The sequence below is a fragment of the Mastigoproctus giganteus genome, chromosome 11, assembly GCF_048544385.1.
Source record: "Mastigoproctus giganteus isolate SK-2022 chromosome 11, ASM4854438v1, whole genome shotgun sequence".
Lineage (NCBI taxonomy): Eukaryota > Metazoa > Arthropoda > Arachnida > Uropygi > Thelyphonidae > Mastigoproctus > Mastigoproctus giganteus.
In genome coordinates, this window is record NC_143585.1 from 43,021,424 (window position 1) to 43,033,987 (window position 12,564).

General features: G+C 35.0%; 1 protein-coding gene across 1 annotated transcript in view; it reads left to right on the plus strand.

Annotated features, from left to right (window-relative positions):
* LOC150077954 (protein Flattop homolog) overlaps window positions 1–10,762 on the plus strand; it is a 40,623-nt gene extending 29,861 nt beyond the window's left edge. The window contains exons 3-4 of the mRNA XM_090384312.1: window positions 621–756; window positions 10,579–10,762. Of these exons, the coding sequence (XP_090240438.1) occupies window positions 621–756; window positions 10,579–10,709 (267 nt within the window). The 3' untranslated portion in view covers window positions 10,710–10,762. The remainder of the gene's footprint in view (window positions 1–620; window positions 757–10,578) is intronic.
* Window positions 10,763–12,564: the final 1,802 nt, after the last annotated feature.

Here is a 12,564-nt window from a genome sequence, read left to right on the forward strand (position 1 = left end):
AGGTCAGGGAATGACCACCGCATATCCCCAGAGCAATATGGCCTTAGTTGCTAATGCTCCTAAAAACCAAATAACAAACAAACAGCACTTGCTACCACTCCTGTATGCTCTTCCCATTCTCTTTTCAGCTCAGATGAAGAAGCTTTACGGTTTTTAAGGGTAAGTGCTTCAAAACACAGTCCTATTTTGGCATAGAGACTCGTTTGCATCCGGTTCCTTTTTTCCTATCAGCAGAACCAATATTCTTGAGTTCTGAAAGAAATCTACTCACTGTCGACTAATTACAAGACACTCTATAAGCAGTATGATGGGAAGAACATCCTTCCTCACGTAAAGCAACAATAGCACTCTTTCTTCATGGTGTCAACTGCACGTAAATTGCCATCCTGACACAAGCAAGGAATGACTGCAACTCTTGCAGAGCTTGCTTATATAGTTGAAAGTAACAGCTGATGCAATATTACATTATCACCTACGTGTGTCAATCTTATCTGATTCAATCTATAAGAAATATTGCCATATATTTATGTTATTCGGACGACAATTACGATTTTAAGGGGTGATGTACTTTCTTTGAAATACCAGTATATTTTTATCTGTACACTAATTTTATGTTATAGTGGCCTAGAACTCTAGAGGGATTTACTCAACCCATAGCAGACATCAATGGACACTGGCTACCTGGTCTGAAAAAACGAGAGCTTAAAGAATGGAGTGACTTCCCAGGCACATGGGGTAGAGATTTTGTTCCACCAGGTAAGTTGCTTTGTAACTGCTTTCACAGTTTAAACTCTATTTATAATACTAAACTACATAGTGTAGCAAAATTTTCAACAGCACAGAAAACAGATTCAGTAGAGGGCAATACCTAAACATCTGAGAAACTTCTCTAATTATTGGAGATTGGTGAAATAATGAGCACTTAAACCTGCATGGAATGTAATCTGCCTTTAATTTTGTTAAACAGATTATTCTGAGATATTTTGTGGTACTTCCTGTACCACTTCTTTAGTGACTGTAAAGACAGCAGAACTGGTAAATATGCTGACTTTATTTACATACAGTTGTTAATTTGATTATACATTTTCATATTTGTTAAGGTTTAGTCTTCAATTAGTTAATAAATAGCTATTAGAAAACTTCAGGTAAAGATTAAAATTTTAACAGTTTTCAATAATTTGCATTAGTTATTAATTTATTTAATAAGATTAATAATTAAAGTTAACATTAAGTAAACAGATAACTATGAATACTTACAGCATTGTAATGCTGTCCTTATGATTATCAGCCTCACATACTAAGACAGTCATTTACAAGTCGTTATATTTATATGCTCTGTATTATACTCTCAAACAGAATGTTTTGAATTAAAACTTCTATTATGGTCTCTTGTGGCCAGTCATAGGTTAGTTTGTTACTGAGGATGAGGATATTTAGAATGTGAATGTTGTAGGATTAGATATCTGTTTGGTGGCTAATCTTTGTAAGCATCTTAGTTGTGTGGATGAATTCGAGATTACATTAGAAGCAGGATGTGGGTTCTTTTTTCAACATGGGAGCTGTTCAATAAAAATTATCATAATTTTTTTTCATAACATACCTTTACTAATCATCCATTTTTTGAAATTCATTTGAGAATCACCTCCATTGTTTTTACAACTTCTGATGACTAGAAACATTTTCCTTGCAGCTCCTTCTTTAACTTTGGAAATAAAAAAAAATGCAGGGTGCAAGGTCAGGGCTGTAATACAGATGACATTAATGCTGGCTAAGTACTAGATGACAGTATGAGTAATGTGAGGTCTTGCATTGTCATGACGCAACATCCACCCACCTGCATGCAGTTGAGGCCGTTTGTGATGAAGGTGAACCCACAGTGTGCAGTACAGTTCTGTAGTAAGGTCCCATAACAGTTGTATGACATTTGTATGACCGATTTTTGTGATTGAATCACATCCAGCTTTAAACATTCTAAACCACCTGTGAACTATGCCATATGGAAGCATTGACTCACCATAAGCCTCTCTCAAAATTTCATATGCTTCAGCTGATGTTTTCTTGAATAGACACAAAATATGAGAGCAGCATACTGTTCCTTGTGTGTGGTACATCCATTGTTATGTAGGTTAATTATTAACATAAACTTGACCAACTGCCAAGGTCACACCATGCGCATGAGTCAACTGCACAGTTGCCACGTGATACAGCTTTTTGGTCTTAAATTCTGCAGCTCAGGCAGAAATAGCAAGCAGTATGGTTATTCATGAACAATTATGATCATTCTTTATTGAACAGCCCTCATACTTATTATGGTCCTTATTTTTATTTTTTTTTGCTCTAAACTCTGCTTTTGAAAATATGTATGTGGTTATTGTCTATCTGCATGCATTTGTTTCAGTTAATATTGTTGCTTGTACCAGTAACGAGGGATTCTTTTTATAGTCTCTGTTTTCTGGACTACTTCTACTGGGTTGTCTGATATATGATTTTTGGCAATCTTTGCATTGAAAATTACAAGTACTGGGTGTTTGGTGGAAAGGGACTTCATTTTTTAAGGCTATGTCTTCAAATGCACTCCTGAAGAGATCTGCTAGGAGGGAAGGAGAGAGAATTGCCTGTACTTAGTCCAACTTTTTTGTTTGTATAGTGTTGGAGAATTTGAATTTTCCTGAACTGAAAGATCAGCCAAGTTATTGACACAGATTCATTAATGAATCTGTGTCAATAACTTGGCCATTTTGCTGTTGTATTATGGCTTCTTTTTGTAAACATGTTAAACATGTTGTCTACATCAAATGAAATTAACATATTGGTGTTTTTGAAGTGCACGTTCTGGAGTTGTTCGTGTTACATGTTTTTTATGGAGTTTGAGTTATTCAGGAGAATAATCCTAGTTCCATAAGAAACAACATTTAGTTGGAGAGTACGGTACAGAATATATAAATATAATGAATTGTAAACCACTGTCTTGGTATGTGAGGCTGATGGTGTCATAAGGACAGCATTACAAGAGTGCAAGTATTCATAGTTATCCATTTACTTAATGTTAATTTCATTTTAATTATTAATTTTATTAACTAAATTAACTAATGTAAAATTATTTAAAATTTAATCTTTACCTGATATTTGCTAATAGCTATTTGTTAACTTATTCAAGACTTAACAAAAAATGTGAGATGTGTAATCAAATTAACAACTTTATGTAAATCGTCACCATAATTTACCAGTTCTGCTGTCTTACACTCCACACAGGTTTAAGTGTGCATTATTTCTCCAATTTCCAGTTCATGGTATACCTCACACCATGCCACTAAAAGAATATATAAATCTCCAATTATTATGGTTTGGTTCACTTTTGTGCAGGTCTAAGCTCTTCAAAGGCAAATTTGAAAATAATCTGCTAAAATTATTTCCTTCAATGATCACAGCATCCTTTATTATCGTTCATTTTTAATTACTATATTAATTGTTGATAAAAATTAAGTACTTGACAGATTTGTCTGACAGACTCAATTCAATAAACATTATTTTTTGATTCTGTCTGAATCCCATAAAATGTACAGATGATTTCATTTTTGATAAAAAGTGTATTAATACTATGCTTAAGAAAAAATTTAGCAAATAAATTTTTACTTTCAACATTTCTGTTAATAGAATTTCTTATTATCACTAAGAAATGATAGTCTTATTTTGAAATGGTGATAAGACTAACTCTAGATAATAAACTATAGTTAGCAGGATTTTAATTTCATTAACATGCATTCTATTTTGAAATTTGAATTTTCCTATCACTTATAGTTCTCCAAAAATGAATATTTATATAAATTAACAAAACAATGTGTTCAACAAATGCAACACATGAAACTTAAATTCCATGTGAATAACATCCAATTTGAGGGAAGTGACCAGTCCTACTATTTTACTATATACAGTAGAGGACAAAAAAAAACTGCATCGTCATGAAAAAATGTAACATTTGTAGCGAAACGTATAAGATATTGTTTGATTATAGCCATTTTGTTTGTCACAAAGCAAAGTTATTGTGTCAGATAACACTTCTATTACATCAGACAGTAATTGCAAGGTATTGCATCAGCCGTTTCTATAAATACGGCATTGGAAGGGTATACACGATCATTAGTATCGGTGCTGGACCAAGGTATTTTCGTGCCCTGGACAGAAAGATTTTTCAGTGCCCCTTTACTAAAGATATATATTTTTCATGATTTGTTAAAGTTTGTGCTCACTTTAAAGAATGGCATCCCGGGCAAAGGCCCTGCTAGCCCATGCCTTAATCCAGCACTGATTAGTATTCTGTTTTGCAGAGGTGTAAACATGACTCCATATGTTCAGTTCACACCAAGAAGGTGCCTCCATAGCCAGGTGGGCAGGAGCAGCAGCGCATAGCACACACTTCTTGATTAGACTGGGGTTTGAGCCCGTGACCACCAAATACGGAGGATGCGGAAAGGTCAGGGAATGACCACTGCATATCCCTGGAGCAATATGGCCTTAGTTGCTAATGCTCCTAAAAACCAAAATAACAATAACGACACCAAGAAAAAAAGTGTAGCTGTTGCTCTGTCCCAGAAAGAGCTCTCTATGCGTGCTATCACTGATTAACCCTGATAGGCTGCCACCAGTCAACAGTATCCCAGGTGCTGAAATTAAAAAGTGAAACCGATGATGTGAAGAGAAAATCTGGATCAGGCCGTAAGGAGTGACTACGCCTTCCCAAGATTGATATTTGAAATGGCTATGCCTTCGTAATCGCTCTGCTAGTGCTCCTGATCTAAAACTGGACTTTGAGATGGCCTTTGGTGCTGAAACAAGTGCACAAACTACCCAAAGACGGCTTTTGAAATGTGGTCTGCATTCCTATCGGCCCAAGAAGAAGTCTTTGTTGACCCAACAAATGAGGAAGAAGCATCTTGCTTGGGCTAAAATGCATGTTTCATGGACAAAAGAGCAATGGGACACCATCATCTTTTCTGACGAATCAAAATTCAAACTGCATGGCTCGACGGGAAGCAATATGTCAGAAGACAAAAATCGGAGGCATACCATCCTGACTACATAACACCAACTGTAAAGTTCCCTGCCAGTCAGATAGTCTGGGAATGCATAACAAGGGGTGGGACAAATTAAGTTTATTAACGGAACGGTGAATACCGAAACCTACACTGCTATCTTGGAGGAGTGCCCGAAACCCGTTATTAGGGATCACCACACAGACATCCAAAGTTGCATTTTTCAACAGGACTCAGCACCTTGGCACACAGCAAAATTGGTAAGTTTTATGCTATTTAGATTTAATGATGAGTTTGTCTTCTTGTCTCACGGGCTTAAAACATACTTACACCAATGTTTTCCCTCGTTTTTCTCCCTTGAGGTGCAGTCATACCTCAGAAATGCTAGCATTACAGTGTTGGACTGGCCCGGCAACAGTCCAGTTTTGAACCCTGCTGAAAATTGCTGGTATATAATGTTGTCTAAAATTGCTGAGAAGAAGCCAACAAGTAAGATTCAGCTGCAGGAGAGCATTGTAAGGGTGTGGTACCACAAAATTGGCAACCGTATATCCAGAAGTTGATTAACTCTATGGCAGATCGTTGCAAGGCTGTAATTGCAGCTCGAGGAGGAACAACAAAATATTGAGGACTTATTTTGCTGATTTACAGCAAATTTTTACATAATACTATTACGTTAACTTGTCATTTCAGTTTGTACACTTAAATGCAATAAAATGTATGTTTGGTTGTCATGATTGCCATTTGCATGATTTCACATATTTCCATTAATTACGCATTTTACCCTTTGGGAAGATATTTATGGCAATTAGGTATATTAGGTAGAGTCTTTTTATTGGATTTCATTCACAGAGATATATATCCCATCTAACAAATGCGTTTCGAACATTTCTGCAACCCACAATGCAGCGCAAAACATTACAGTAAACCCCCCGCTATTTGCGGTATCTGTATTCGCGGTTTCGCATATTCGCGATCGCTGATTTAATATAAAATGAAACCTAAAAAAATGCGAATATTATCTGCCATAAAAAAACATGGGCGTGGCTAAAATTATCTTTCCCGGTCAAAACAGCGCTCAGTGGGTGGGGTGAGAGGGGTGACAAAATCGCGAGCGTGGATGTTTTTCGCTAATCCTTGTTCAGTATGTGTTATGCGCTTGTAATGGAAGTTTTCGTTGTTTGCTTTTAATTTATATGCTTATAAATTGAATAAATTTATAAATTGATATGCTTACAAAAGTGATAATCTACTATTTTTCAGTGTAAAACAGACTTTTTCGAGTGTGTTAACGGAAGAAAGTGACTTTATTGTGGACAAGTTCTTTCTAACCCGTACAAAAATATGGCTACGAATAACAAGAGAAATGTGAAAATATCAAAGAAGGTGATGACATTAGCGAATAAAATTGAGTTATTAGACAAAATTTCTAATGTTGAAAGTGTCTCCTCAGTGGCAAAACATTATAAAATCAATGAGTCAACGGTACGATCAATGAAAAAATCCGCCGTAGTGTCCGTGAAGACGCGCTAATTGCTTCAAAAATTTGCTCTGTAACTCGTGATGTTAAATTAGAAAAAATGGAAAACGCTTTAAATCTGTGGATAGAAGACCAAACTCAAAATAAAATTCCGTTAAGTTCATTCATCATTCGTGAAAAGGCAAAACTCCTTTATCAACACTTTAGCGAAACTGGTGATAGCACTGGCGGGATAAGTTTTTTTTGCTAGCAAAGGTGCTGGTTTGAAAGATTTGTTTGAAATTTCTAATAAATATTACATTTAATATTAAATTGTTTCTTATTTTCATTTCGATGCCATATGCTTGCATTTCACTATGTACTGTCCATGTACATAGTCATATTATGAAGGTACATATAATACATACGTAGACAAAATTTAGACTAGTTTTTCTTATATATTTCATACTTTGGAATGGAACCCCTTTATTACTATGGGAGCCATAACTCAGTATTCGTGTTTTCGGTATTCGCGGCATTTCTCAGGAACGTAACCCCCGCGAATAGCGGGGGTTTACTGTATTTGCAAAATTCACAAGTGATGCAGTTTTCTTATCTGCCACTGATTATTTTATTTAATAGAGTTACTATATCAAATGGTATAGTAACTTTATGAGATGAAGTAAATTTTATGAGATGAAAATGTTTTTATCTCATAAAATTTAAAATAATTAAATAATAAATATGGATAAATGTTATATTATATACAGTGCCTAGATGAAAAAATGGAGAAAAGTAGTTAATAGCATATCATCAACCTTCCCCAAACTTTGAACCTCCCTGCCAGACTGCCCCAAGTTTTGAAGCACCCTATCAGAACTTTTCTCTAGCTTTATGGTGTGGAAATGAACTAATAAAGGTTGAACATGTCAGATTTTGACCATTCCTCTAACAGTACATCATGCAAGCAAGAGACTGAACTGGGAGAATTTTCCAGCTGCCAGATTCTTCTTTCTAGGATGCCCAACTGTGTTCATTAAAATTGAAATCAGATGACTGCTAGGGCTAGGACATATACTGGAGTTCACCATCATGCTCTTCAAACAATTCAAGAATTTTTTTTGGATTGACAAATAGGAGCATTGTCATCCTGGAAGATTTTATCACTTGTAGGACAGATGGATGTCATCATAAGGTGTATGTAATCAGATAAGATGTCCAGGTACATTTGGAATTCAGTTATTTTGTTTTTTTAGGAGCATTAGCAACTAAGGCCATATTGCTCCGGGATATGCGATGGTCATTCCCTGACCTTTCTGCATCTTCCGTATTTGGTGGTGATGGGCTCGAACCCCGGTCTAATCAAGAAACGTGTGCTACGCACTGCTGCTCCTTCCCACCTGGCTACGGAGGCGCCTTGGTACATTTGGAAAGTAACCCAATGATGAATGGTGGTGTTATGGCTTGGGGACTGTTTTTGTAGCATGATGGGAACAGCTATCAGATGAAGTTCAGGTTAACTGGTTTCAGGAATGACTCTATCCTACTATGGCCACTCATCTCTCCCAGTCTCAACCCAGTTGAGCATGTTTGCAACCTGGAAAAGGATATTTGAAGCTACACCCATCTGACAATGTGTGAGCATTACTGGACACTACAATGCATGGTTAACCACAATCTTGCAATACTTTGTGGAGTCAATTCTAAGATGTGTACAGGCTGCATTAGGGCAAAAGGTGACCCCTTGTGCTCTAATACAGCCTGTACTAATGCAGAGCCAACTAAGTGTATGTAGACTGCATAGAATAACATCACCAATATATATATATAGTATGAATCAGAGCTGTACTACTCAATATGTTCTACGTTGATAATAATATTAGTAAAATAATAAGAGGAGTTTACCTCAATATAGTGCGTAGAACACTTCCGTATGATACCCTCCAGAAATTAAAACGGAAAAAACGAAAAAATGGACAACTTACCGGTACATTAGAGTAAAATATAAATAATTAAATAATCAATTTAACACAATTCAAATCAATTTAAAACAATTAAAAATCAAATTAACACAATTAAAAGAATCTAACGAAAATATTCAAAACGATTTTCCTTCCTGAAGCTGACAACGCTTTTCGACCGTATGTCGTGATCACAGGAATGAAAATTACGGAATCGGGTTAAACCTGATACTTAAATAGAGATTATTTGTCTTCGCGCATGCACGTAAAGGTCCACGCATCGGAGATCAAATATGGCCGCCGAACATTAACCGAATTCTCGTGTAATTTAATTTCAACGGTTTCTGCAATTAATAGTCGCGTATAATTACGTTGAACGTTAAGTATTTTGGCTTCGTTAAATAAAAAAGTATGTTTTTCGTTAATGGCATGAGAGGCTAATTCTGACACTGCTGAACGTTGAACGCTGAACCGTTGAAATTAAATTACACGAGAATTCGGTTAATGTTCGGCGGCCATATTTGATCTCTGATGCGTGGACCTTTACGCGCATGCGCAAAGACAAATAATCTCTATTTAAGTATCAGGTTTAACCCGATTCGGTAATTTTCATTCCTGTGATCACGACATACGGTCGAAAAGCGTTGTCAGCTTCAGGAAGGAAAATCGTTTTGAATATTTTCGTTATTCTTTTAATTGCGTTAATTTTATTTTTAATTGTTTTAAATTGATTTGAATTGTGTTAAATTGATTATTTAATTATTTATATTTTACTCTAATGTACCGGTAAGTTGTCGGTTTTTTTCGTTTTTTCCGTTTTAATTTCTGGAGGGTATCATACGGAAGTGTTCTACGCACTATATTGAGGTAAACTCCTCTTATTATTTTACTAATATATATATAAAAATGTTGTGAATTGAGGACACTTTTTTTTTTATATAAATACTGTTGTTTCAAACAATATTAAATTATGTCAGTTAAACATATCGAATACAAAACACATTGCCAAACATAATTCAACTTGTTTTGCAGTATGTTTAACTCATATTCAAATTCTGATATGTTTAGAAGTTGATGGGCATCTGGCAATCACGATTCATATTTTAGTATGCAGTGTAACCCTTTGTATTTTGGTTTTCATTTATAATAGTAAAAAGTTACTAAAAGGAGAAGCATACTGTCAAACTGTGCATCAGATAAAGTGTAATGACAAAGTTATGAAGATGAAGAAGGCTTTCTTTTCATTACTTATGTTTTTGTGCACTGCAGGATTTAAACTGCCAGTGGCCAAATAGCATTAGCTATTTTATAATTTCAAAGTTCTAATGTAAGATAGTTCATTATGAGCTACCATGTGGTAGCTCACATTGAACTATTACATTCATCATCACTCATATTTGTTATCACTGTGCTGACTGATCAGCTATTTCCAAAAAAAGGCTTTACATCTTTTAAAAGTAATGCAATTTGTTGTAACACAAAGTTTGTTCTGTTGTGAACATTAAAGACCATGGCTGAGATAGCAATGCTAAAGCAAATTCCTGAATTTTCAGAAAGAAAATAGCAATTTTTCCCCTTTACTTTGTTTTGTCATATTAGTTTTTCAACTATCAGTCATTTTTGTGCAGTGATTATACACTCCAGTATAGGTCAGCAGAAGCTTTTCCATTTCTCTTTTTTTTTTGCTTATACTTTACATATATATTTTTTTTTCAAATTCATTTTTAACACAATCCATTCAACCACAATTCACTTTGATCCACTCTATCATTATAGTATACCTGATATGGTCTTAGTTATAAAGAGTATAAAATAAATAGAAATTAATATAACATTTTGTGTCATAAAATTTCATGTTTGGGAGCTCACTGATGTAAGCTTGTCTAGTTAATGGTTCACCTGCTGGAGTGTTAAATAAAATAAAATGTCCATAAGTTGTGGTTTACCCACCCTGTTATCCTTTTCTCCATAGAATATAATTTTAGATTGAATAGTTAAAGTTGTAGGGATAGCAACTTTCAACATAGGCTGTGTGAAATTTTATTTTTAATTTGTTGACCTGAAAGCTTGTTTTTTTGCTATGAGGCATGTTTTAAAAAACCTATACAAGTACTTATAATTCTTCTAGGTACAATAAGAGGCGATACTATCAACCCTGGAGTTTGGATAGTACAAGCTCACCGTGCTCGCTGGATAGAAGCAACTCGAATGCCAATTGGTAATGAGAAAAAAGGAAAACGCAAAGCTGTGTCTGCATAAAAATTGTCCATTACAAAATCATGGTACTAATATATAAATGATTTAACTTTAAAGGAGTAGCATATTTATTTATCATGAAAACACACAGGTCATAATTTCTTTTATTAGAAATTTCTACAGATAATTTTCAGTTTGATCAAAATTTTCTTTTATATGGCATTTTTTACTACTACATTGTTGATTCCTGCTAATTATCAAATCTGAAAAGAAAATATCTTTAGTCAGAAGTGTAACTAGTTATTTCAGCACAACAGGGCAAGTTTTTCAACCTGCACTACTGTATGCACACTCTTCTGCTCCAATCAGAAGTGAATTTTTTAGTAACATTATATTATCATTTGGATAGCAGCTAGAACTGGGCATCTCTTCACCCCCCCTAACAATCCTGGCGGGGTAACTTCTTTCATTAATTCTACCTCTTACTTTAATTAATGACTTAAGTAACTTATTCAGAAACAACTAAAAAGCTAATATCTTTTATTGAGTCTGCTGTAGCATCCACAATATATTGTTAATTTTTTTTAATTCTCATTTATAGGATGTGAATAATATAAAATAAATAAATTTTCTGTTTATACTCCGGGACGACCAAACGGTCAGAGGAGTTCACAAGATAGATAGAATACAAGAAACAGCACCGTATTCAGTAGTCACGGACTTGAACCCCGGTCACTCAAGGCATGTGTACTTATGCACCCGCACGCCTGACCTCTAGGCTACGGAAGACAATAAAATATTAGCTGTGACCTACTTAAAAAATAATCAGTTTATATTCAGAAATTATAGGATGTGAATAATATAGATACTATTAGTGAAGACAATAAAATATTAGCTTTGATCTACTTAAAAAAATAATCAGTTTATATTCAGAAATTCAAGAACTAGGGTTTGCATATATGTTATTCTAGTGTAATAACAAACATTTAAAAAGATAACACAGCAGACTCAATAAAGGATATTTGCTTTTAGTTGTTTCTGCATAAGTTACTTAAGTCGTTAATCAAAGTAAGAGGTAGAATTATTGAAAGAAGGTACCCTGACATAGGATTGTTGTGGAGGAAGAGATGCCCAGTTCCAATGTTTGGATCATGCAAGAAATAGCAAATAGCAATGTTTGGATCATACAAGAAATAGTAAAATTTTAAAATCATAAACTAGAAGACAAGTAATATAATTAATGGAGCTGATGTGTCATTACCCCCCCCCCCTTTTTTTTCTCTTTTTTTAAATGGTGGGTTATATTAGATATAAGATACTTATTGACACTGGACTTCAATTTACGTAGATTGAAAATTTTCAGAAAATACAAAGGGAGAGAGGGAGGGATGTTGTTGTTATTTGGTTTTTAGGAGCATTAGCAACTAAGGCCATATTGCTCCGGGATATGCGGTGGTCATTCCCTGACCTTTCCGCATCCTCCGTATTTGGTGGTGACGGGCTCGAACCCCGGTTTAATCAAGAAGCGTGTGCTACGCACTGCTGCTCCTGCCCACCTGGATACGGAGGCGCCTGGGAGGGATGAGGAAGAGGAAAAGTTAATTTGGTGTGTTTAGACTTCAGCTGCAAATGGATATTGATTGGTTGATGCATGTGCTCATGCAGGTTTGGAATAAAGGGTGAAATCGGTGGTTCATGAGTACACTATTCAGATTCTAGAGAGGTGGGGACACCATCCCAATGGGGAATAACAGTCTGTTTCCAGTTTGATTCAAGAAACCTAAAGGGATCATTAATTAATGTGGAATTATTATTATTATTATTATTTTTTTTAATTTCAGTTCATACTGTTTCAAGATACAATGAAATTAAAAAAAATTATCTGCATCAGAAAACCCTATACCCCACTAAACTAGCA